The sequence below is a fragment of the Myotis davidii genome, unplaced genomic scaffold (genome assembly GCF_000327345.1).
Source record: "Myotis davidii unplaced genomic scaffold, ASM32734v1 scaffold37, whole genome shotgun sequence".
Lineage (NCBI taxonomy): Eukaryota > Metazoa > Chordata > Mammalia > Chiroptera > Vespertilionidae > Myotis > Myotis davidii.
The window spans coordinates 608722-631738 of record NW_006289395.1 but is presented as its reverse complement, the minus strand read 5'-3'; the positions used below and the strand labels follow the sequence as shown (position 1 = coordinate 631738).

Genomic DNA, 23017 nt, shown 5'->3' with positions numbered 1-23017 from the left:
TTGCACATTTGCTCTTTCAGAAATCCTTGTTGGTTGGATTGTGTCTGTTATAGCTTTCTGATGTTTTAGACTTTTTATTTTTTAAAAAAATATATTTTATTGATTTTTTTTTTACAGAGAGGAAGGGAGAGGGATAGAGAGTTAGAAACATCAATCAGTTGCCTCCTGCACACTCCCCACTGGGGATGTGCCCGCAACCAAGGTACATGCCCTTGACCGGAATCGAACCTGGGACCTTTCAGTCCGCAGGCCGACGCTCTATCCACTGAGCCAAACCGGTTAGTACTAGACTTTTTATTTTTGTTTTATATTCCTTGACTCTATCTTCCCGCCCTTCTATTGAATGACTGTCATGCTTTGATCATTTTAAAATTTCCCTGAATCTTTCTTTTCCTCTGTTTGAACTCTTCCTCTTCTCATCTTATTTTTGTTTTGTGGATGTCATTTCTTCCTTAGGTTCGCTTTTGAAGTTCTTCTCAATAACCTGAATAATCTCTAGATTTAGTTTTTCTTCAAGGTTCAAGTTTTGCTATAATTTTTAATCTTGGTGGTTCCCTTGCAGGTCTTTACACACCCTTTCTCCAGGGGAGGTGTGTGACTGATCTGATTGGTAAAACGGGAAAGAATCAACTGGGAGTGCTCAACGGAGCTCAGGCCCTTTCTTTCCTTTTAGGAGTGAGCACAAGTTCCACTCTGCCCGCCCACAACGCCTGAGCCCCGCTCAATCTGTCTGAATACAGGGTCACTACTAGTGGGGCCAACTCGCCCACAGATGTTAGCCACATTCTCCAACTTAAAAGTAGTATTTTGGACTTTTTATTCCTTAACTTGTTTAAAACCCACGCATAGAAGAAGGCTGCTAATTCTTGGACCCAATCAAGAGTATATTTGCAGACCAGAAAACCTATTAAGAAGCTTTGGGTGGGCCCTAGCCGGTTTGGCTCAGTGGATGGAGCATCGGCCTGCAAACTGAAAGGTCCCAGGCTCGATTCCAGTCAAGGGCACATGCCCAGGTTGTGGGCTCAATCCTCAGTGGGGGACTTGTAGGAGGCAGCTGATCCATGATTCTCTGTTTTCTGAGTGTTGCATGGCCCATATTCACACAGTAAAAAAAAAAAAAAAAAAAAAAAAAAGCAGCAGCTTTGGGTGGGGCTCATGAGCAGCCTTTGAGGTATGGGCAGGTGTTTTGACTTGGGTGGCTAGAGGTTCATGTTAGGCCTGTAGGTTTTTACTCTTGTGTGGTTGACTTTTAACTAATCTTGCCTGGGGGAAAGGCTTTAAGCTGATCCTGAATTATTCTGACCTTGGCAGATGACTGTGTCTTTGTCCATAGGTGAATGGCTGTTTCTACAGAAGCAGGACTGTTTAAAATAGTGGCAAAAGAAAGATGTGAGCTTCAAGGATGGCCTTCACGAGGTATAGCGGTAGTCTCAGGATAAAGGCTGCTGTAGCTACAACACTAATATTGCCGACGAGGTTAAAGTGGGGTTAGATTGTTTTTAGCACTGATGGACAGAATATCAGATTGTTTTTTCCTCATTAAACTTTAATGGGTCTCAAAATTCTGTGACTGATTTTTTGGTAAAGTTGTTTCCATTTAAAAGTACTTTTAAAAAAAACTAATAAACTAAAAACCTGCCATACACACATAAAAACCAAATGGTCCACAAAACATTCTCCTTTCTGAAAGTTTTACGACGCATTAATCATTAATCAGTCTTTTACTGTTCAACTTAAATGGCCAGTTGAGACCAACAGTTCTGAGGCCTTTCTTCCACCGCCGAGTAAGACAGGGGTGGCAGGTGTTGGGGGGAAATACGTTTAGCTTTCTGGGCAGACGTGGTGACTTTGCCAGCTCCAGCTGCCCTCTTGTCCACGGCTTTGATGACACCCACAGCAGCTGTCTGTCATGTCACGAACAGCAACACGGCCCAGAGGGTCAGGGAAGCTCTCAACACACATGGGCTTCCCAGGAGCCATACCAACAATGGCAGCATCACCAGATCTCAAAATCTTTGGGCCATCTTCCAGCTTTTTCCCAGAATGACAATCGATCTCCTCCTTCAGCTCAGCAAATTTGCAAGCAACGTGAGGGGTGACAACCCAGCACAGGTGTGTATCCAGCACTGATTTGGCCTGGATGGTTCAGGGTAATCAACTGAGCTGTGACGCCAGCTGCTTCCGATAGTGGGTTATTATTGCTGTCACCAGACACATTGCCCAATGAACATCTTTGACAGGCATGGGTTGTTGTTTTTTTAATATGTTAAGGGGTATGTTAAGTTCTTTTTTAATTTTTTTAAAATATATTTTTATTGATTTTAGAGAGGAAGGGAGAGGGATAGAGAGATAGAAACATCAATGATGAGACAGAATCATTGACCGACTGCCGCCTGCACACCCCCTACTGGAGACTGAGCCTGCAACCCGGGCATGTGCCCTTGACAGGAATCGAACCTGGGACCCTTCAGCCCACAGGCCGACGCTCTATCCACTGAGCCCAGCTGATTAGGGAGACAGACATGTTCTTGACACTGAAGCCCACATTGTCCCCGGGAGGAGCTTTCCTTAAAGCTTCACGGTGCATTTCCACAGGCTTCCCTTCAGCTGTGACACTGACTGGAGAGAAGTCACCGCCTGCCGGGTTTGAGAGCCCCAGTCTCCACTCGGCCCACGGGGAGGGGCCCAGGCCACCAGCTCTGCAGACCACGGAGGGGAAGCTGCAGGGGCTTGTCAGTTGGACCAGTTGGTGGCAGGATGCAATCCAGAGCTCTAGCAGCGTGGTTCCACTGGCATTGCCATCTTTATGGGCAACTTTCCATCCCCTGAACCAAGCATGTTAGCACTTGGCTCCAGCATGTTGTCGCTGTTCCAACCAGAAACTGGCACAAATGCTACTGTGTCAGGGTTGTAGCCAATTTTCTTAATGCAGGTGCTGACTTCCTAAACAATTTCCTCATATCTCTCCTGGCCATAGGGGGGCTCAGTGGAATTCATTTTGTTAACAGCAACAATCAGCTGCTTCACACCCGGTGTGTAAGCCAGACGGCATGCTCACGGTTCTGCCCGTTCTTGGGGATGCCTGCTTCAAACTCACCAACTCCAGCAGCAACAATCAGGATAGCATAAGCAGCCTGAGATGTGCCTGTAACCACTTACAGCTAGAACCTGTAGTACACACAAAACCTAATGCCTTGCCAGTTAAAAAGCAATGGTTTTTTTAATATAGACTCTGTGTCCTGAGACATCAAAGATGGTCACATAAAACTGGCTGGTCTCAAATTTCCACAGGGAGATATTAGTGGTGACACACATTCACGTTCAGCGTTCAGTTCATCCAAGACCCAGGCATACTTGAGGGAGCCCTTCCCCATCTCAGCAGTCTCCTTCTCAAATTTTTCAGTGGTTCTTTTGTCAGTCCCACCACACTTGTAAATCGGAGGGCCAGCAGTGGTAGACTTGTCGGAACCTACGTGTCCAATGACGACGATGTTGATATGAGGCCTGTCCTTTCCCGTTTTGGCTTTTAGTTGTGGTGTTCACGACACCTATGTTCTGGCGGCAAGCCCATTGTGAAAAAGAGAATATTAGGCCTTTTAACTGGCAAGGCATTAGGTTTTGTGGGTCTACAGGTTCTAGCTTTAAGTGGTTATTGCCAGGCCTCGGTAGACAGCACTGGATCAGCTGTCCTGTTATTCAGCTTCTACTCCAGGCTAAGGAGGCAGTTGTGAAGAGACTAGCCTGGAATCCATGTGGCTTGTCCACAGGCAGACGGGCTGGAACTATTGTTTTGGCTGCGATTTCAGGTGGTACAGGTAGGGTAGCATGTAGGGTTGCAGGTATTACCTACAACGTAAGGGAAGATCCCTGAACAACTTAGGGGATTCAAAGAGGAGCAAAGCCATGCGTTGGCACACACACGGCAGAGGCCTTGTTCCCCACAAGGCTCCAGGGCACGGGCCTCAGCAGCATCAACAGCAGCTTCAGCTCAGGAATCTGCTGAGGGTAATATTCCAGTTAGAATACGTATGGGGACGAGCTGAAACCTTCCCTGAAAGGCAGTTTTCAAAGACCTCAGCAATTCCACAAAGAAAGCAGCAATATTAGCCACTGTGGTACAGGGCTGACCGTACCTGCTCACAACCCAGAGCGGGGAACCCCGAGCTCAAGGGGGAGCTGAAATTGAAAGGATATACACAGGGTGACCATCTGGAGTGATAAAAAGTTCCGGAACAAGATAACGGTGACGGCTGCACAACATGGTGAATGTAGTTCCTGCCACTGGCTTGTACACTTTACAATGGTTACAATGGTAAATTTTATGTGTATTTTACCACAATAACCCCCTCCTCCTAAAAAAGCAGATATGCACATGTGTATTTCCAACAGCCCCTGTGCAGGAAATGCTCAGTGACTGCAGTAGAGCTCTCACACGAATCTCTGGTTAGAAGTTTCTCCCAGTTTAGTGACGTTCACGGGTCATGGTTTCCAGATAACTGACATTCTGGTGATGCTAAAACAAAGATTTTCTCCATGTATCCTCATTCCTAAAAATACCACTGAGTTTCCACTCTGGTCCTTGGGGCAATGATGACTGGTTTTCTGGGACGTAATTTTATGTGGAAGCTATGAGTGCCTAACCGACTCCGTGAATTCGAGCAATGCTCCTGAGAAACTTGAATTTGACCGAGTGCAGCCTCTGAAGTCCTACAGGAGCCACATCATTTCCAGTGAGTGACAGGCCTGATTATAATGTAGGGAGCCTGAGACTGATCCTGAGAACCCCTCTTGTGGAGACGGAGCAGAATAAGAAACTGGGGGGGATGAGTTGGGGACTTCAACTTAAAAATGTTGGCTTCTTTGCTCTGACCAGTTTGGTTCAGTGGATAGAGTGTCGGCTTGCAGACTGAAGGGTCCCAGGTTCCATTCCAGTCAAGGGCATGTACCTTGGTTGTGGGCACATCCCCAGTAGGGAGTGTGCAGGAGGCAGCTGATTGATGTTTCTCTCTCATCGATGTTTCTAACTCTCTATCCCTCTCCCTTCCTCTCTGTAAAAAAATCAATAAAATACATTAAAAAAAATGTTGGCTTCAGATTTTTAACTCATAAAATCAAGATAATTTGATTTCAGATTTTAATTTACTTGGACTTTAGTTTACAAAGATTTAATCTCTGAAATCTAATTTCTCCCTAAGGGTTATATTCAAATTTGGGAATCTGTGTACTATTATTATTGTAGTGTTTTAATGCTATCATTTAATCTTACTCCATAACCTCCAATATACTATGTTGAAATGTGACATAGCTTGGAGTGGGAAAGAGGAAAGAAAGTGAATTTTCAACCTTGAGTTAACAATTGCCTTGAGTAGATTAAGATTCTGTCTAGACCCATTTGAGAGCCTCTAGGGCAATTTCTGGTTCCTAAGCCTTGTTGCATGTCAGAATCGGGCCTACGACACATACATTTTCAGGGCCCCAAACAAGTGAGTAAGGATTAAAACTGCTTACTCAAGATTCGGATTGACAGGCCCATCAGCTCTCTGGCCCTAGAGCCGACGTACAGGCTTCCCACCTCTGCCTGGCTCTGACGAGAAGCCTTTCAAAATGCTGATTTCCAGGCTCTGAGAATCACTGAGGACCAAAGATTTGTACGAACTTGGCCGGTGGTGGGGCCCAGCCTCAGCACAGCGCTCTCTGCGAGTGGGTGGGAAAGGGTGCCGGGTACTGAGCATGTGCATTTGGCTCTTACATGTCAAAGCCCATGTCACAGTAACAAAGCAGAAGTGTTGGCCCCCTGTCTGTTTACGCTTATCAAGGAGGGCTTCTCAAGAGGCCTCACATCAGGCCTCTATAAATATTTGTCTAATGAATGGTGTTGCTGGCAGCTGACCCCAGAGGACCCATGTTTTGTTTTTGTTTTTGTTTATTTAAATATATTTTATTGATTTTTTACAGAGAGAAAGGGAGAGGAATAGAGAGTTAGAAACATCGATGAGAAAGAAACATCGATCAACTGCCTCCTGCACACACCCTACTGGGGATGTGCCCGCAACCAAGGTACATGCCCTTGACGGGAATCAAACCTGGGACCCTTGAGTCCGCAGGCCTACACTCTATCCACTGAGCCAAACCAGCTAGGTCCTCAGGGCTAGAGGACCCATGCTTTACATATAAAGGAAACAATCCCTAATTATTTGGCCCAGGATACGATTCACCTAGAGGTGAGAAACCTTTCCATGATTACTCATGTGTGAAAAAGAGATACAAGAGGGAAGGTCTCGTGTGAGGTTGGGAGGTGACAGTGCAGCAGGAAAGGGGCAGTGGGGGAGCGTGTGCAGGCAGAAGCCCGCCTGCCCAGCTGGTTGATTCTGCACAAACAGAATCAGAAGAGGCTTCAAGGGCAGCTTCATTCCCAATAGCAAAGATGCTGCAACAGGAAAAGACTGGGATGACTGCGGTAGCAATGGCCTTGGAGTCGGGAAATGCAGGTTCTAGCCCCGGTCTGTCAGTTATGAGCCAGTCACTTCATCTCACTAACCCTTGGGCTCCTCATCCGATTTGAGGATGTTGGACCCGGACCTGGCTATTACCACAGTTGGTTTTGGTTAAAACATTTTGAAACAAGTATGACCAGATTCGGTTACATGAAATTTTAAAACTTCTATATAGTTCAAGATAGCATCAGCAAAGTTTGAGGACACGTGTAGATCAAGAAATTGGAATCAATGAACATGCCCATCAAAAAGGAAATGGTTAAGTAAATGATGGTATAGCCATCCGCTGGAATATCATGCAGTGGTAAAGGAGAGCGGAAACTCTTTATGTATCAATATGGAACAATCTTCAATGTATAGACAAATAAAAAAGGAAGGTGCAGAACAGTATATATAATGTAAAAGATTAAAATATATATATATTTGTTTATATGTGCATAGAACCCTTCTGGATGGATAAACAGGAATTTGTAACATTGGTTGCTTTCTAGGGAAGGGGGCTGGTAGATAGCGAGCAGAAGGTGGGAGGGAGACTTCTTATTGGATACTCTTTTATACATTTTGAATTTTAAACCATGTGATTGTATTGCCTATTAAATCAATGATAGAAAAATTAAATGATAGGCTAGAAGAGTTTTGAACTCTTGCTAATAGCACTCTACCTTCTGCCTTGCTTGAGAATTATCTGTGCACATACCTTACAGGAAATCACCTGTTGGGTTATCTAAACTGATCACAGTAAGTAAGCGCCTCTACTTCTGGGACAACACTGTCCCTCCTACGTATTCGCTCAGACACCCTCAGCCCAACAGTCTTCCGGTCCATAGCAGTGATGTCGACACTCTTGCCCTATTCCGCATCCCCCTTCCCAGCAAAGACCGATCTGCCACACAGATTTCATCAGTTAATATCTCAGGGCCCATGGTCAAGGCCATGACAGAGACAGGCAACTCCCAAGTCAGTTTTGCAAGGACTCCTCAAGGGACAGTGCCCTCTGCGCCTTTGTAACCTTCCGCAGTCGGCTTAGCTTTCTTAGCCAGAGGCAGCCCATCTAAACAGGGCATAGAGTGGGAGGCAGGCAGGAGGGAGAGGGGGAAAGAATTAGATGGGGAGAGATGAATGGTAACGAAGCATCCCTGAAAGCAGGAGAGGGGCCACAGCAGCAAGGACTGGCATGAGGCTCACCTCCCGCAGCTTCTCCTGGGCCTCCGCCAGCGCGGCTTGCTTCTCCTGAAGCTGGGCCAGTGCAGCGTTCATTCGGATCCTCTTGGGCTCCACCACCCGGTACAGACGCCCGTACATCTGCAGGGACAGCCAGGCGGTGGGGTCGCCCACCCACTAACCCACGGGTGGTCCCTTCCTTCCCACCTGGGTCTTCCACTCTCCCAGCTTTCTCCTATGTGCATCCCCCTCTTCCCAGGCCTCTTCCCTGCTCCCCAACCCCCTACCCCACTCCTGCTTACCTCCATGGCCCGCACCCACATGCAGAGGGACTTGGCAGCGAGTGAGACGCGGCCAATGATGTCAGGCTGGAAGTCGGGCTGGGCGCAGTAGGCCCCGATCTTCTTCAGAACCTTATCTGAGATATTGTCTTTATCAAAGTTGATCAGTGATTTGATGAAGTTCTGTTCCCCTGTGGGATGCAAATCAGGGCCTCAGCAAGAAGGCCTAATGCCACCTCATTGTCCAGGATGCATCTCCACTGCTTAGGACCCGTTTTCCCTCCGCTCAGCGCCCAAAGCCAGAATAACTGACGTCAGCCCACGTCCCTTCTGCTGACCTTGCTTCCTCCTCTAGACCCTCCCAGGCCCAGGACCCCCCACCATCTTCCAGCCTCATTTCCCATCACTCACCACGAACAATCTCGCCTGAACCATCACTCTCTCAAGCTTGCAGGCTATATTCTACCAAGAGACATATGAGCCAAATGTGCCTTGTACCAGAACTCAAAGCAGAGAAAACCACAAGAATGAAACAGCAAGACTCTTGGTTTTGATTCTTGCCCTTTTGGGAGGTGGAGGGGAAGCCATTCCTGCCCCTGGATTTTGAGATATATTCCTATATCTTTATAACAATTTCTCTTTTTTTCTTTTTGCTTAATTTAAGATGAGTTGTTTTCTGTGACTTACAACCAAAGAATCTTCACTGATATTTACGTCTTTTCTTTTCTACCACCCTGTATGCTCTCAGGGCCAGCACAACGCCTCATCCATCTCTGTCCCTCCGAGTGCCTGGCACACAGCAGACGATGGATAATAAATGCTGGGTGAATTGGTGCTCTATATCGCCTGGCTCTCTAGCTTACCTAGCTGCCTCTTGGACTCTGCCCAAGTGGGCTCATTGCCTCGAAGAATCATGACTGCCTGCATCACTATCTCCACTTGGGCGGGGGGCCGTCCATAAGACTTGATCTCTCCTATGTCCTTCTTGTTCAGAGACTCCAAAGCCTGGGGGGAAAGGATTCACTTAGGGCACAGGGCCAAAGTCAACTCAGGTGGCAAGACAGGTCCTTTATGGGGACAGAACCCAGCTCTTCCTCCCCCTGCCCCAGGGACTTGGAGACTCTGTCCTGGGCCTTCCCCCTCCGATACCCGCATGGCCTCTTCGAGGGCTGGCAGTGCCTCTTCAAGATCCTTCTGGGCATTGTCAGCCAGGGCCTGGCACTTGACCTCCTCAATTGCAATCTTCTCACTATGGGCTGTGACGGCCTGGGAAGGAAAAGAGGATGAGGGGTTTGTCTTCGCCGTGGGCAGAGGTGGGGGTGACGATGTTGGAGGTAGCAAGGAAAGAAAATGCTACAACAGTTCTGAGGAATGGAACATGCCTCCCGACAGAGTAAGTGAGGGAGACCGGAAGTCTGCCTGGTGAGCACTGGGAGGAGAGGGGCTTGAGGGGGCAGGATATGCCGGGGCCCCCACCTTCTGCTGCTCATCCGCTTCCCGCTTCTGCTGCACAATGATGACCAGGTACTCCTCGCACTGTTTCTGGAACTCAGCCACCTTTTTCTTGGCATCCTCCAGCTCCACAGACATCATCTCCACCTTTTCCCTCGTCTCATCGATCTTAAACAATCCTGTCCGCAGCTTATTGGCCTGGTCCAGCAGCTCCTGCCGCTTCTCTGCCAGCAGCCTGGGGGACAAAGGCGAGCCTGGTGCGGTGCGTGGAGAGGCTGGACTCCCAGAAAAGGGGCGGGGGTTCCTAGACCAGCGGTTCTCAACCTGTGGGTCGCGACTCCTTTGGGGTCGAACAACCCTTTCACAGGGGTCGCCTAAGATTATCGGAAAACACATATATAATTACATATTGTTTTGTGATGAATCACTATGCTTTCATTATGTCCAATTTGTAACAATGAAAATACATCCTGCATATCAGATATTTACATTACGATTCATAACAGTAGCAAAATTACAGTTATGAAGTAGCAACGAAAATAATTTTATGGTTGGGGGTCACCACACATGAGGAGCTGTATTAAAGGGCCGTGGCATTAGGAAGGTTGAGAACCACTGCCCTACACAGTCTCACTTCCCAGCGTGTCTCAGCTCCCTGTCTTCCTTTCTGTTGCCACCACACTCTGGTCAGGTTTTTATTCTTTCCTTCCTGGATCATAGCCAACGGCTCCCAACTGGACTTCGTGCTTCCAGACTCTCATTCCTGATTTATTCTACCTCTCAGCTTGCTAGTCATTGTTCTCACCACACATTTCCCTCCTTGGGAGTCTGCCTGTCCCCCAGGGTGCGGCAGGCAGGGGGACTGCGTGAACTAGAAAAAACCTGCCCCGAGAGGGTGGCCATCTTTGTCTCTAGCCTGGTTTTTTCTTGTGGGAATGAGTGTTGTGGGCTCAGTATTGCCAAAATTTCTGATTTTCAGAGAGAAGTTGAAAATCTGGATTTTTCTAAGGCTCCCAAGTTTTAAATGTTGGCACCTCATTCAAAAAGTTTTAACATTGTCCAAGCCATAAAAACTGTCCATGCAGGATTGTTTTCTGGACTAAATAAGAAAATGCATGTAGAGGGCTTAGCATCGTAACCAGCAAATAGTGAACGCAATGTAAGCCTATGGTCCAGGGAAGGCAAGGACTTGACTTTGTTAGCTGGTATATGGTAAGTATCTAGAATAGTGCCTGGCACATAGTAGGTGCTCAACAATACATATTTAATTAAGGACTAAATGTTGACTATCATTATTATTAAAAATGACATTTTCTTCCCCTTGATTAAAATACTGAATCCAATAAATGAGGGTTTTTTGGTTTGTTTTTTTTTTACATTTCTCTTATATCCTTCAAAACAAATTATTGTTCTGTTAGGCACATAAAAATACTCAATACACCTTAATAAATAAATATGTAATTCTTGGGAATGGTGGAAAGTCTAGAAGATATTAAAGGCAGAGAGGAGAGGACTGGGTGTATATATTATGGGTAAAGTGGCAGTGTCACCATTGTATTGTGGTTGGAAAAAGAAACATCATTCCAGAAAATAAGGGCAAAGAGAGTGTGAAGAGGGCTCTAGAGACTGCCACACCCCTGGAGGACCCATCTCTCCTTTATTAACTTCCTGGGCAAACCTAAAACCCCTGGCATCTCTACTATTCCACATCAGCACCCAGGGCCTTGAGCCAGTCCCCTTGGCCAGCTCCCAGATATTTTCCATGATATCATTTCAGTAATTGCCCTCAAAAGACACCAAGCTCCCTGGCCCTCTCTGTCCCCAACTCTCCGTCATACTTCTTATATCCAGACACAAGTTCCAGGTAGTTGGTGGGCGTGACGTAGTTGTATCTTCGCAGTTCCAGCAGCATCTTCTGGGAATACTGAGCCACGGACCAGTGCATGGTGACGAAGATCTGGGCCACCTTCCTGTGGATCTGAGGCCAAAGGATAAAGGACATAGGACAGAGAGTGGTGGCAAATGGAGAAGGAAACAGAGGAGACCCAGGGGTGTGGAGAGAGATGGGAAGGAGGTCTCACGTTCTCCTGAGTTCCCAGGTCTACTCCCATGAGGTACTTCTCAGCCACTTCCAGCAGGGCTTCACGGGGCCACTCCGAGAACCAGTTGATAGTAGTGCAGTTCACCAAGGCTGGGTACTGGCGGATCCAGTTCCTGGCGGGGGGTTTGAGAGGCAGTTAAGTCCACCTGCAGAGTCAGCCTCGGCTACTGGCTTTGTCACAGGTCCACCTACTTCCTAGGAACCTGAGTGCTCCTGTATCTCCTTGTCCAGATTCTGCTCCCCTCAGAACTAGTTCCTGGGCAAACTTAAAACATATTTAGAAACGGGTTCTGAGGCCAGAAAAGCCGGATTCCACATTTTTAGGGGTGCATCTTGGGCAAGTGAAATAATCTTTTGAATGTCAGCTTTCTAATCTCTAAAATGAGAATAACAAAGCACACCAACTAGGGTTGTTAGGAGATTCAGTGGGGTGACATGTAAAATATAGTGCCTGGTACGTGGTAAATACACCATACACCATAACTATAAAAGAAAATAAACAAAATGGCAACCCACATTGCCTCTCCGTATAAGTTCTGTCTTCATCCTACTTTCTAATGCTTTTAAAAATCTAGTCATAACAAGAATGGACCAATGAAATGTGATCTGTACATACAATGCAATATTATTCAACCTTAAAAAGAAAAGAGATTCTGATACATGCTACAACATGGTTGAACCTTGAGGACATTATGCTAAATGAACTAAGCAAGTCACAAAAAAGACTATGATTCCAGTTAGATGAGATATATAGAAATAGAAAGTAAATGGTGGTTGCCAGGAGATGGGGGAATGGAAGAAATGGGAAGTTATTCAGTGGGTGTGGAGTTTCATTCTGCAAGATGAGAAATTTTAGAGATCTGTTGTACGACCATGTGAATATACTTAACACTACTGAGCTGTACACTTAAAAATGGTTAAGATGGTAAATTTTATGTTTTGCAGTTTTCATCGCAATTAAACATTTAAGAACAAAACAAAAAATCACCCTCATATTCCCTCCCCCCACAAAACACACACACAATCTAGTCACACCAAGAGGGAGAGGACAACTTCTATGTAAATAGCAGAGACTTCCTGAAAAAAGGCAAGATCTATGGAAAGGATATGGGCATTCAGGGGATAGAGACTGGCACACTTCATGGGACTCACTCCAAGAAGGCACGGAAGGCCAGAGGGGAGGAACCGTGCTGGGCTGTCACAGGGCGGGAGGGAGAAGGCTGTGTAACAGGAGTTACCTGAAGGGGTCGCCCACAGGGCTGAGGCAGAGGACAATGTGCAGGTTGTTGCGCACGCGCTCGATGAGGTAGGCAAAGAGGCTGTCCGAAGACTCGGACACCTGATCTGCCCGGGCCTGCTCTATGATCTGCATCTGGATCTGCGCAGAAGCCACATAGCATGTGTTTGTTTGTTTGTTATTGATTTCAGAGAGGAAGGGAGAGGGAGAGGGAGAGAGAAACATCAATGATGAGAGAGAATCATTGATTGGCTGCTTCCTGCATGCCCCACACTGTGGATGGAGCCCGCAACCTGGGCATGTGCTCTGACCAGGAAATGAACCGTGACCTCCAGGTTCATAGGTCCATGCTCAACCCCTGAGCCACACTGGCTAAGCTGAGGGCTGCAGTTTCAATCGCAGAACCCGAGGGGGCAGCAGGTGAGGCTCAGCTGACAGGGTGTAGGTTTTAAAGTAGCTCCACCCAATAGGGTCCCCAGAGGGAAGATGACTGAAGAGAAACAGCTCTTCCAGCTAACTGGGGCGGGGGGTGGGGGTGTGGACAGAGTGGGGGGCACAGTAGCATATTCTGGGATCTGGGCTTCTTCAGGTTAGTCAGGAAGGCCAAAGAATCAATAAGTTGAGGGCATGGAAGGAATCATACTTCTTCAAATTCATCAGTCTTGTAGAGATTTGGGACCTCGCCTGAGCTGAGGATGTTGTTAATGTCCTCCAGGAATGATTCGTCAGCAATTTGGGTATCCACAAAAAGGAAGGATGTAGCTTTGAGTTCTACCCCGGTTTGCCTGTATAGACGCTTGATATCTGGGCCAGGTGAGAAAAGAAGGAGTAGGGAACAGACAGACTCTTCAGGTTCACCTGCCCATCTCTTATTCCTCTTCCGAGATTTAGGTATCTTACCCCAGCCTTCAACACATACACACATCATGCTATACTCCACATGGGCCTGGCACAGCTCACTATCTGGCTTCCATCCTTCCTCTCTCTTGTCACTGCAGCAAGTCAGGCATCTGATCTTTCACTCCTAGCCCAAACCCTCTCCTGTTTCAGAAACCCAGCCATACCTTCTCGGAACTCTTGCTTCCGGTAATGTTTGCTGACTTCAATCTGGAAGGTGATGTACTCACAGATGGAGGAGGCCAAGCGGGCCAGGCTCTGGCGCCCACTGCCCCCAATGCCCACCAAGAGCATGTTGCCCCGAGGCTGTCCAATGACCCGCACAATCCTTGTGACTAGGGGTAGGAGGTGGGGGATAAGGGCAATGAGTTGGCTGAGCAACCTCAGGGGACCTCCAGGCCCTAGACTAGGGACTGGGATACCTGGAACTGAAATAGAGGGACCAAGAGGTGTGGAAAGAGGTTAGTATCTGAAGCCCTGGTGGCAATTCAACTTTTAACCTCTACCATGTCTGTTAGACACCACTGTTAAGAAAAAGTCCCACCCATTGCCACAAGGGCATCTGGAGCCAGGAAGGAAGGTAACTTCTGGAAGAGACCTGGGAAGGAATCCATATTTCCTTGGAAATACCACATAAATTGGGAGGCTGGGGAAGGAGATGGGAATAGGAAATGCTCACTGTGTTCAATAGCCTCTCGGAACAGCACCAGATTCATTGGCACGACAGAAGGTGACAGATTGTACTCCTTTAGGGCCGTCTCCATGGCTGTCTTCAGCACTGTCAGATCAGTTAGGTCTTCATACACCTTGGGCTCCCTCATGAAGTCCCCTGGGTCATGGGAAGAGGGGGTCAGCGTCTCAAATACCTGGTCTTCCCCACACTTCCCCAAAGAGCTCTAAGCATCAGGTCTCCATGCCCAACCCTCATTCTATCCCATCTCCAGAGTCTCCAGCCTATAGTAGCACAGCTCCCAGCTCACCAAAGATAGGAGAACGTTTGTTGGGACAAAGATTATGAAATGTGAGGTCAAAGAAGGAGCCGAGTTTGTCACTTAAGATAGTCACAAAAGCTTCTGTGTCTGCCGTGTCAACCAATCGGTCAGAGAAGACTCTGTTGGGAGGGAGTTGGGGTGAGATCTAGGAATAAGGAGACTGACCCTAGGAAAGGGAGCATCGGGGGGGGGGGGGTTAGAAGCAGGGCTTGGAGCAAGGTTGCTGAAATCTGGATCTGGAAGGACATGCACATCTCACCTGAAACATTCATGGATCCAGAGCCGTGTAATGCTGGCCTTGGTGTCGTGGAAGTCCTTGTTGGCTCTGAGCATGCCCTGAAATACCTGGGGAAGAGGCATGCTAGCGATATGGAGGAAGGAAAGAGATTTCCTTCAGAAATTTTAGCGGTCAGGTCAGAGAATGCAGCATTCGAGGATGCAGGTGATTTGGGGTCTATCGAATGCTACTGAGCTCCAAGGTTTACTTGAGAAGAGAATACCTGTAAGAAAGCTGTGCCAGGCAAAAGGGCAAGTCAGATAGAGTTTTACCTTGGAGATATCTCGAAGGTTGAAGAGGTAATGGATCTTGGCAGGTGTGGGCAGGAAGCGTTGGACCACAGTGTTGTACACATCTAAAGTGGCCTCGGTCACCACGTTCCCAATGGGCTTCACCTCTTCCTCAAAGTCCTGAAGCTTCTGATTGATCATGGTGCCAAATATTCGGATGATCTGAGACTCCTAGAAAAAGGCCTCTGATGAACTTTCACAAGTTCCTGGCTTTTTAGCCAGGACTGGGACAGGGTGAAGTGAATGAAGCACTCATCTTGGGGAACAATTTAAGAAGCACACAAAAAAACAAAAAACAAAAACCTCCTCAGAAATCAAGAGAAATAACATTTTAATGCAATATTTAAAAATTAGCCCTAGCCTGTTTTGCTCAATGGATAGTGTTGGCCTACGGACTGAAGAGTCCCTCGTTCAAATCCAATCAAGGGCACATGCCTGGATTGCAGGCTCCATCCCCAGTAGGGGGCATGCAGGAGGCAGCCGATCAATGATGTTTCTATCTCTCTCTCCCTCTCCCTTCCTATCTGAAATCAATAAAAATATGTTTTTTTTAAAAAATCAAAATTAGGCTCTAGCCAGTTTGGCTCAGTGGATAGCACATTGGGCCAAAGGGTCCCAGGTTCGATTCTGGTCAAGGGCACATACCTTGGTTGCAGGTTCCTCCCAGGCTTGGGCCCTGGGAGGGGCTCGTGAAGGAGGCAACCAATTGATGTGTTTCTCTCACATGGATTTTTCTCTCTGTCTTTCCCTCTCTCTTCCATTGTTCCTTAAAAAAAAAAAATCAATGAAAAAATATCCTCTAGTGAGGATTAACAAACAAACAAAAATCAAAATGAGAACTTCCTAATGGCAGTGTAGGTAAGTATTGTACTTAAATCCTCCCACAACCACATAAATAATACAACTAAACTATAGAACAACCATCATTCAGAACCACCTGAAATCTAGCTGAATGAAAGTCATACAACGAGGGATTTAAAGAAGAAGCCACATCGAGACTGGTAGGAGGAGCAGAGACACTGAATAGGCTGTTCCCACATCATATGTATTGGTTTAAAATTGGGAGGGATATCTTGGCTGTGGAGGTTACCCTTTGAGGAGCAAGGGGTTCCAGCCCCACACCTGACCCCCCCTACCCCCAGTCCAGGGTTCCAGTGCCAGGAAGACAAGTCCCCATAACTTCTGGCTATAAAAACCAGTGGATATTGAGGCTGAGAGAGATGGAAGGCTGATGGTGTTCCAGGCAGTTCCTCTTAAAGGGCCCAAGCACAGGCTTAGTTGGACTTACTCCCTCTGAGCTCCAATGCTGGGCAGCAGCTTGAAAGGAACCAGGGATATATGGGGAGAAACTGAAATGTCTGGCATCAGGGTGAGAGCTGGAGAGGAGCAGCTTTCTGCCAGACAAAACGCTGACAGAGACCATCATTCCTTTTCTGAAACGCAGCCCCCACCAACACACATACACACACAGGACTGACAGAGCCATATCTGAGTCTCCATCAACCTGGCTCACACTGTTTGCCCTGCCCTAGTGATTCCCTGAGACACTGGCCCACCCAACTTGCAGGCCCACCCAAGCAATTCCCAGTGGCTTTCCCATACAATGGCCTCTTGCCTCATGCTTCAGACTTTTGTAAAATCTCTCAAACAAGCAGCATCTAGCTTCTATGTACCCGCTACCTCTTGCTAAGTGGCTCCAGGCCCAGCACTAGTAGAAGCCTGCCTTGGTTCACTGCTTGGTCTCTCCTGGATACCTCCAAGCACAATACAAGTAGCAGCCATCTGCAGATTACTCTGTAGCTTGTGTGGGAGGCTCCAGGCAGGACACAGGCAGTGGCTGACTTTGTGCCTCCAAGAGGCCCCAGAGCCAGTGCACCTGGTGGACAGTTTCAGACCACACCAGATTACAACTCTACCATCTCCATGAGCAACACATACTCAAGGTGAGCACCAAAGCCCTACTAAAGTAAGTCCTGCTCCACAGAGTTGACTCTTGCACAACAGCTCTTCCACTGTAGTTGTAGCTGGTCCTCACAGACAGTCCTCACAGCTGATCGGCCTCAGGGAGTCAATCCCTCCTAGTGATGCCAACAGCAATCAAGGCTCAATTACAACAGGACAGTGCACACAGCCCACACAGGGGCACACCTGGAGTGCCCAGCTTGGGTGACTGGAGAGGTTGTACCACTGGGCCCTACAGGATACCTACTACCCAAGGCCACTCTACCAAGTCTGGGAGATGTAGCTGCTCTACCTAATATAGGGAAGCAGCCAAAATTCAATGGGAAAGAAAATAGGTCCCAAGTAAAAGAAAGGGATAAATCACCAGAAAAAGAATGAAATGAAATGGAGGATAGCAAGCTACCAGATACATAGTTCAAAACAATGGTTAGAAGGATGCTCAAGGAACTTAGTGAAAACTTCAACAGTATGAAAAGGGACATAGAAACAATAAAAAAAAAAGTACCAGTGAGAAATGAAGGATACACTAACTGAAATGAAGAATAATTTACAGTGAGTCAACAGAGTAGATGATGCCAACAACCAAATCAGTGATTTGCAATATAAGGAAACAAAAAATACCCAATCAGAATAGAAAAAAGAAAAGAGAATCCAAATGAAGATAGTGTAAGGAGCCTCTGGGACTTCAAGCGTACCAATATTCACATCATGGGGGTATCAAAAGGAGAAGAGAGAAAACAAGAAATTGAATATCTATTTGAAAAAAATAATGTCAGAAAACTTCCCTTACTTGAAGAAAATAGACATACAAATCCAGGAAACACAGAGAGTTTCAAACAAGATGAACCCAAAGAGTCTCCCACCATGATGCATCATAATTAAATCTTAAAAGCAGCAAGAGAAAAGCAGTTAGCTACCTACAAGGGAGCTTCCAATAAAACTGTCAGCTGATTTCTCAACAGAAACTTTGAAGGCCAGAAGGGAGTGGCAAGAAATATTCAAAGTGATGAAAAGCAAGGACCTACAACCAAGATTACTCTACGCAGAAAAACTATACTTTAGAATTGAAGGTCAATTCTGAGCTTCCTGACAAGAAAAAGCTAAAACAGTTTATCACCACCAAACCATTATTACATGAAATGTTAAAAGGTCTTCTTTAAGAAAAAAAAGATTAAAAATATGAACAATAAAATGGCAATAAATACATATCTATCAACAATTGCATCTAAAAATCAAAATAAATAAACAAGCAGAACAGAAACAGACTCATAGATATGAAGAACATTTTGACAGTTGCCAGATGGGAGGAGGTGTGGAGGGTGAGTGAAAAAGATGAAGAAATTTAGAAGTACAAATTGGTAGCTAACGAACAGTTATGGGAATGTAAAGTACAACATAGGGAATATAGTCAACAATATTCTAATAACTACATATGGTGTCAGCTGGGTACAAGATTTATCAGGATGATTCCTTAGTAAGTTAAATAATGTCTGGGTTGTACATCTCAAACTACTATAATATTGTATTTCAACTGTACAGTGGGGCCTTGACTTACGAGTTTAATTCGTTCCGTGATGGAGCTCGTAACTCAAATTACTCGCATGTCAAATCAACAGTGAACGAGTGAGACACGTGATTCTGGGCTGATGTTGTGGCGTTCACTGTGACGTTTGCTGCACCAACTAGCAGTAGGGTATCTGAAGCTGGCTCGTAACCCGAATTTTAGCTCACAACTCAAAGCAAAAAATCGGCCAAGAGACAGCTCATATCTTGAAAAACTCGTTAGTCGGGACACTCCTAAGTCAAGGCCCCACTGTAATTGAAAAATTTTAAAATGATCTGAAAAATTTAAATTAATGCAAAATACCTATAATGAACAAATCCCAACATTTTAAATAAAAATGGGATTAGTATTTACTGATTTTTATTTTTGCCTCAGGCTCAAATATGGCTCAGCATGGTATTGTGCCAATCTTGTATTTATTTTAAATTTTTGTATTTTGTTCATAATGAAGTTTTGCGCTTACTTTTGAAAAAAATTGCATTAATATGTTATTTACCTTGATTACTGAATATCTGTGGCAGCCCTGAGTGCTCACTGGCCACACCCTAATCCTGGCAATGCTATAGCTCTCAGCCTTGTAGGATTTACCTTCCTGAGCCTATTCTGGACCCCCTGCGTTCTCTGCCCACTGGACAATGAGGCTTGACATTCAGAGCCAGGAAGCTATACTTCCATCCTGCGGCTCTCCTGGCGGAGAAGCGGAGGTTTCTACAGATGGCAGTCTCCCCTCCACATATTACAGCTCCTTATATGTGGCTCTGCTCAAGGGGTCCCCAAGCCCCTCCTTGATCTGGCCCTCATTTTCTAGGACATGGATGGCTTTCCCTTCTACAGTTCCCCCTCTGCTAGTCCCAGTTGCCCTCACTGTGGGGAAGGTCATGTTGATGATGTTGAAGCGACTCTGCAGCCTTGAAGAGATGACAGTCCGTCCACCCCCGGAAGGGCCCATGGCAGCCATCAGGAACATGTCCTAGAGAGCAAAGACAAGACCAGACAGAGAGACATGTGAGAAGAGAGGATGAGAGGAGGCACAGAAATAGGGACGATGTGAAAGGAGCCAGGAGGAAGAGAGGACACAGAGGGACAAATGGGGAGAGGGACAGGGACAGAATCAGCAGGATGAGACAGGAGTAAGGGGGCAGGGAAAGGTAAAGCTAAGAAAGGGATTAGGGATATTTTAGAATTATTAAAGTGACGTATTTGTTTTTATTTCGTCATTATAATGCATGTACCCAAATTAGGAAATAGAGGTAAGTTAAAAACCAACATTTAGTTATGTCTTCTAGACTTTTTTTCAGGTATATATATCAATCCACATGTGTGCATGTATATAGTCTCAGAAACATATGAATATGTTACTTATAGATGAGTTTTTGGCCCTGAGTGCCAGGTAGATGACCACCCTGGAAATCAGGCTGCAATGGCTGCTGTCCCTTGACTCAGGAAAAAGAAACAAACAAGATGCCCAGAATCCCATGGGAGAAGAGCCAGGACTGAAGGGAGCTGCCTGGATCCTGGGTGGGGAGCAGAGAACTGATACCATGGGGGTGTTTCCTACAACAATGGGAGACAGAGAAGGCCTGGAGGGGGGAGTTGTAGACTCTGGGCACCTAGACCCGTGGTTGGCAAACTGCGGCTCGCGAGCCACATGCGGCTCTTTGGCCCCTTGAGTGTGGCTCTTCCATAAAATACCATGTGCGGACGCGCATACAGTGCGATTGAAACTTCGTGGCCCATGTGCAGAAGTCCGTTTTCGGCCTGGGCGAGTCTACTTTGAAGAAGTACTATTGATAGTTGGCTCTATTGACTAATGAATTTGCAGACCACTGACCTAGACAGTTCTGGGTGGCATAAGGTGGGCATGTAAGCATGGTATTAGAGGCCTGGAAAAGGAGTGGAAGTTAGAGGACAGTATCCTTTGGTCAGAGTCAATGAAGAGAGTTAATAATAGGAACTAATAATTTAGGAGCCAGTTATCTCAGTCCTGAGAAAGGCAGGATATTCCTGTAGAAAGGAACATAAGATTATGGTATTCTACCCTGACATCCCAGTGGAGGGGGGACTGGGCCTATCATGGGAGGATACAGAGAACAAATACTGCAGATGCTTACTCGAATGTACTTGACGGTCTGCTTCGAACGATCGTACCAGAAGCCATAGTCAATCCAGAGGCGAAGCAGTTCCAGGGGTGGCTGAGACCCAAACATGTCCTTAGCTGGCATATTTAGTTCATCCATAAAGGTGATCATGCTTTTGCCCCCAAATGGCACGTAGACACCCTTGGTTCGCTTCTCCACCCTGCTCTCAATGATGCTCTGCACATTATTGGATGTGGTCTGGTGAAAAGGGTACAGAATGAATGCTTAGGTCTTCCAAGAGAAATCCAGGTTAGAGAGGAGTGTCAATCAAGCACTTGGATCCCCAAAGAGAGCAGAAGGCATAGAGAGAGAGTGGGAAGTGGGCAGCCTGGAACCTATAACACACCTGTGCAGACATGTTGACAACGAGCACTGACCACTGGCTGGAGGGCAAGGACTGCAGAACACTCTGGGCAATGGAGGTCTTCCCAGTCCCCACTGGACCCACCAGCAGGATGGGATTCTGGTTGGACACCAAGGTTCTCACCAAGTGGTTGTAGCGAACAGTGTCAACAGTAGGCACCATGATCTTATAGAAGGGGGAACTAGGAAGGAAAAGTAATTGTCTCAAGGAACACTGGCCCACTCCTTTCTTATTCTCCTTTCATTCTGCCTCCCTGTGTTTATCTTCCTTGGGCATCACTACTCTCTGATTGCCAACCCTGCCTCCTGTGGGGCCTGAGGATCAGACCTTCTCCTTAGGCTCCTGTCCCATTTCCCCTCCATCCCATTTCCGATACCCAAGAGTCATCTCTGCTCTGGGGTCCACTCTCTCCTTTCTATGGATCACTTTTGCTTCTATGCCCAGCTCTCTCACCACATCTCCCACCAACCGCAGCCCCAAGTTTGAACCACCCCCAAGTCTGAACCACCCTCAAGGCCTGCCTCTCACTTTAAAGGGTAGCGCCAACTCTTAGGGAGCTTTTCCTCAAATGATGTCCAACTCCTCATCTTGGGGTCCACAAAATACTCATACACCGTGTCCTGAAGAAGGAATGTGTGTCAGGTTACAAGCCTTCCTTGAGTTCCCCCCTGCCCAGACAAAAATGCTCACAGACCACTGGTGAAAGAAAGAGAGCTGGGTTGGCAGGCTGAGACTCAAGAAGAGAGAGAATCAGGGATACAGGCAGGCTCTGGAAAAATAGAACAGCTGGTTTGGGGGCCCTGACCTTATTAGGAAAAGAGCCCTCAATCTCTCGGAGGTAACTGTCAATCTTCTTGCGGCCTTCCTCATCCACAGAAGCACACACAGACCAGATCATGCTGAACACAAATGTCAACTCTACCATGTAGATATAGTTTTCACCATCAGCTGGGTTCACCTGGATGGAAAAAGAAAAGAGAAAATATCCTAAATCTATAAGAGATAGAAGGACCTACTTTGGCAAATCATCACAAAGGCTTAGAGTTTTCCTCCTTTCCTGGATCTGTTTGGGAAACTATATGAGTGTAGAAAAACCTAAGTCTAAAATCTATATTATAAAAGGCCAGTGGGGAAACCAAGATGGCGGCATAGGTAAACACCTGAAATTGCTGCCTTGCACAACCACTTCAAAAATACAACTAAAAGACAAAACGGACATCATCCAGAACCACAGGAAGGCTGGCTGAGTGGAAATTCTACAACTAGAAGGAAAGAGAAAAGCACACTGAGACTCAGAGGAGGTGCAGAAGTAAAGTGCAAAGGTACGGAGTGCACACAGAAAGGGCTGGCAACTGAGGACACAGTTTTTTTTTTCCAATCAGGAGGGAAACACACGCTCCCACTCTCAACCCCAGCTCCGGGCGAGTCTCTGGGGGACCCAGACTCATATGGGGAGAAACTGGACTGTCTGGCATCGGGCGGAACTCGAGGGCGGCTTTCTCTCAGAGATGCTTGCAGCGATTACTGGGACACTAAGACCATGGACCTCTTAGGGCAGGGTTGAGGATCAGCCATAGCTGTTTGCTCTGCCCTGTTGACTCCCTCAGACCCTGCCCCACCCAAGCTGTGGCAGAGGCTTTGCATATGAAAGGTCTGGCCCTTGGCAATCTGAAATTTACCTAACAAACTGCAGCTGGGTCAGAAAGACCCAGAACATCCAAAAGAAGGCCCAAGGCCCCACAGCAGCTTGCATTGCTTCACAGCTGGGCCTCATCTAGGCACCTCCAAATCCCAAACAAAGAAGAGG

General features: G+C 46.7%; 1 protein-coding gene across 1 annotated transcript in view; it reads right to left on the bottom strand.

Annotated features, from left to right (window-relative positions):
• Positions 1–23017, bottom strand: part of DNAH2 (dynein, axonemal, heavy chain 2) — a 101113-nt gene that overhangs the window by 15690 nt on the left and 62406 nt on the right. Inside the window, exons 45-63 of the mRNA XM_015562576.1 lie at positions 22016–22168; positions 21739–21830; positions 21193–21391; positions 20820–21044; positions 19574–19678; positions 15165–15353; positions 14875–14960; positions 14604–14734; positions 14303–14452; positions 13791–13958; positions 13370–13530; positions 12728–12867; positions 11470–11602; positions 11227–11366; positions 9413–9623; positions 9086–9202; positions 8800–8941; positions 7958–8127; positions 7680–7796 (exon numbers count right to left, since the gene is read on the bottom strand). Coding sequence (XP_015418062.1) covers positions 7680–7796; positions 7958–8127; positions 8800–8941; positions 9086–9202; positions 9413–9623; positions 11227–11366; positions 11470–11602; positions 12728–12867; positions 13370–13530; positions 13791–13958; positions 14303–14452; positions 14604–14734; positions 14875–14960; positions 15165–15353; positions 19574–19678; positions 20820–21044; positions 21193–21391; positions 21739–21830; positions 22016–22168 — 2829 coding nt within the window. The remainder of the gene's footprint in view (positions 1–7679; positions 7797–7957; positions 8128–8799; positions 8942–9085; positions 9203–9412; positions 9624–11226; positions 11367–11469; positions 11603–12727; positions 12868–13369; positions 13531–13790; positions 13959–14302; positions 14453–14603; positions 14735–14874; positions 14961–15164; positions 15354–19573; positions 19679–20819; positions 21045–21192; positions 21392–21738; positions 21831–22015; positions 22169–23017) is intronic.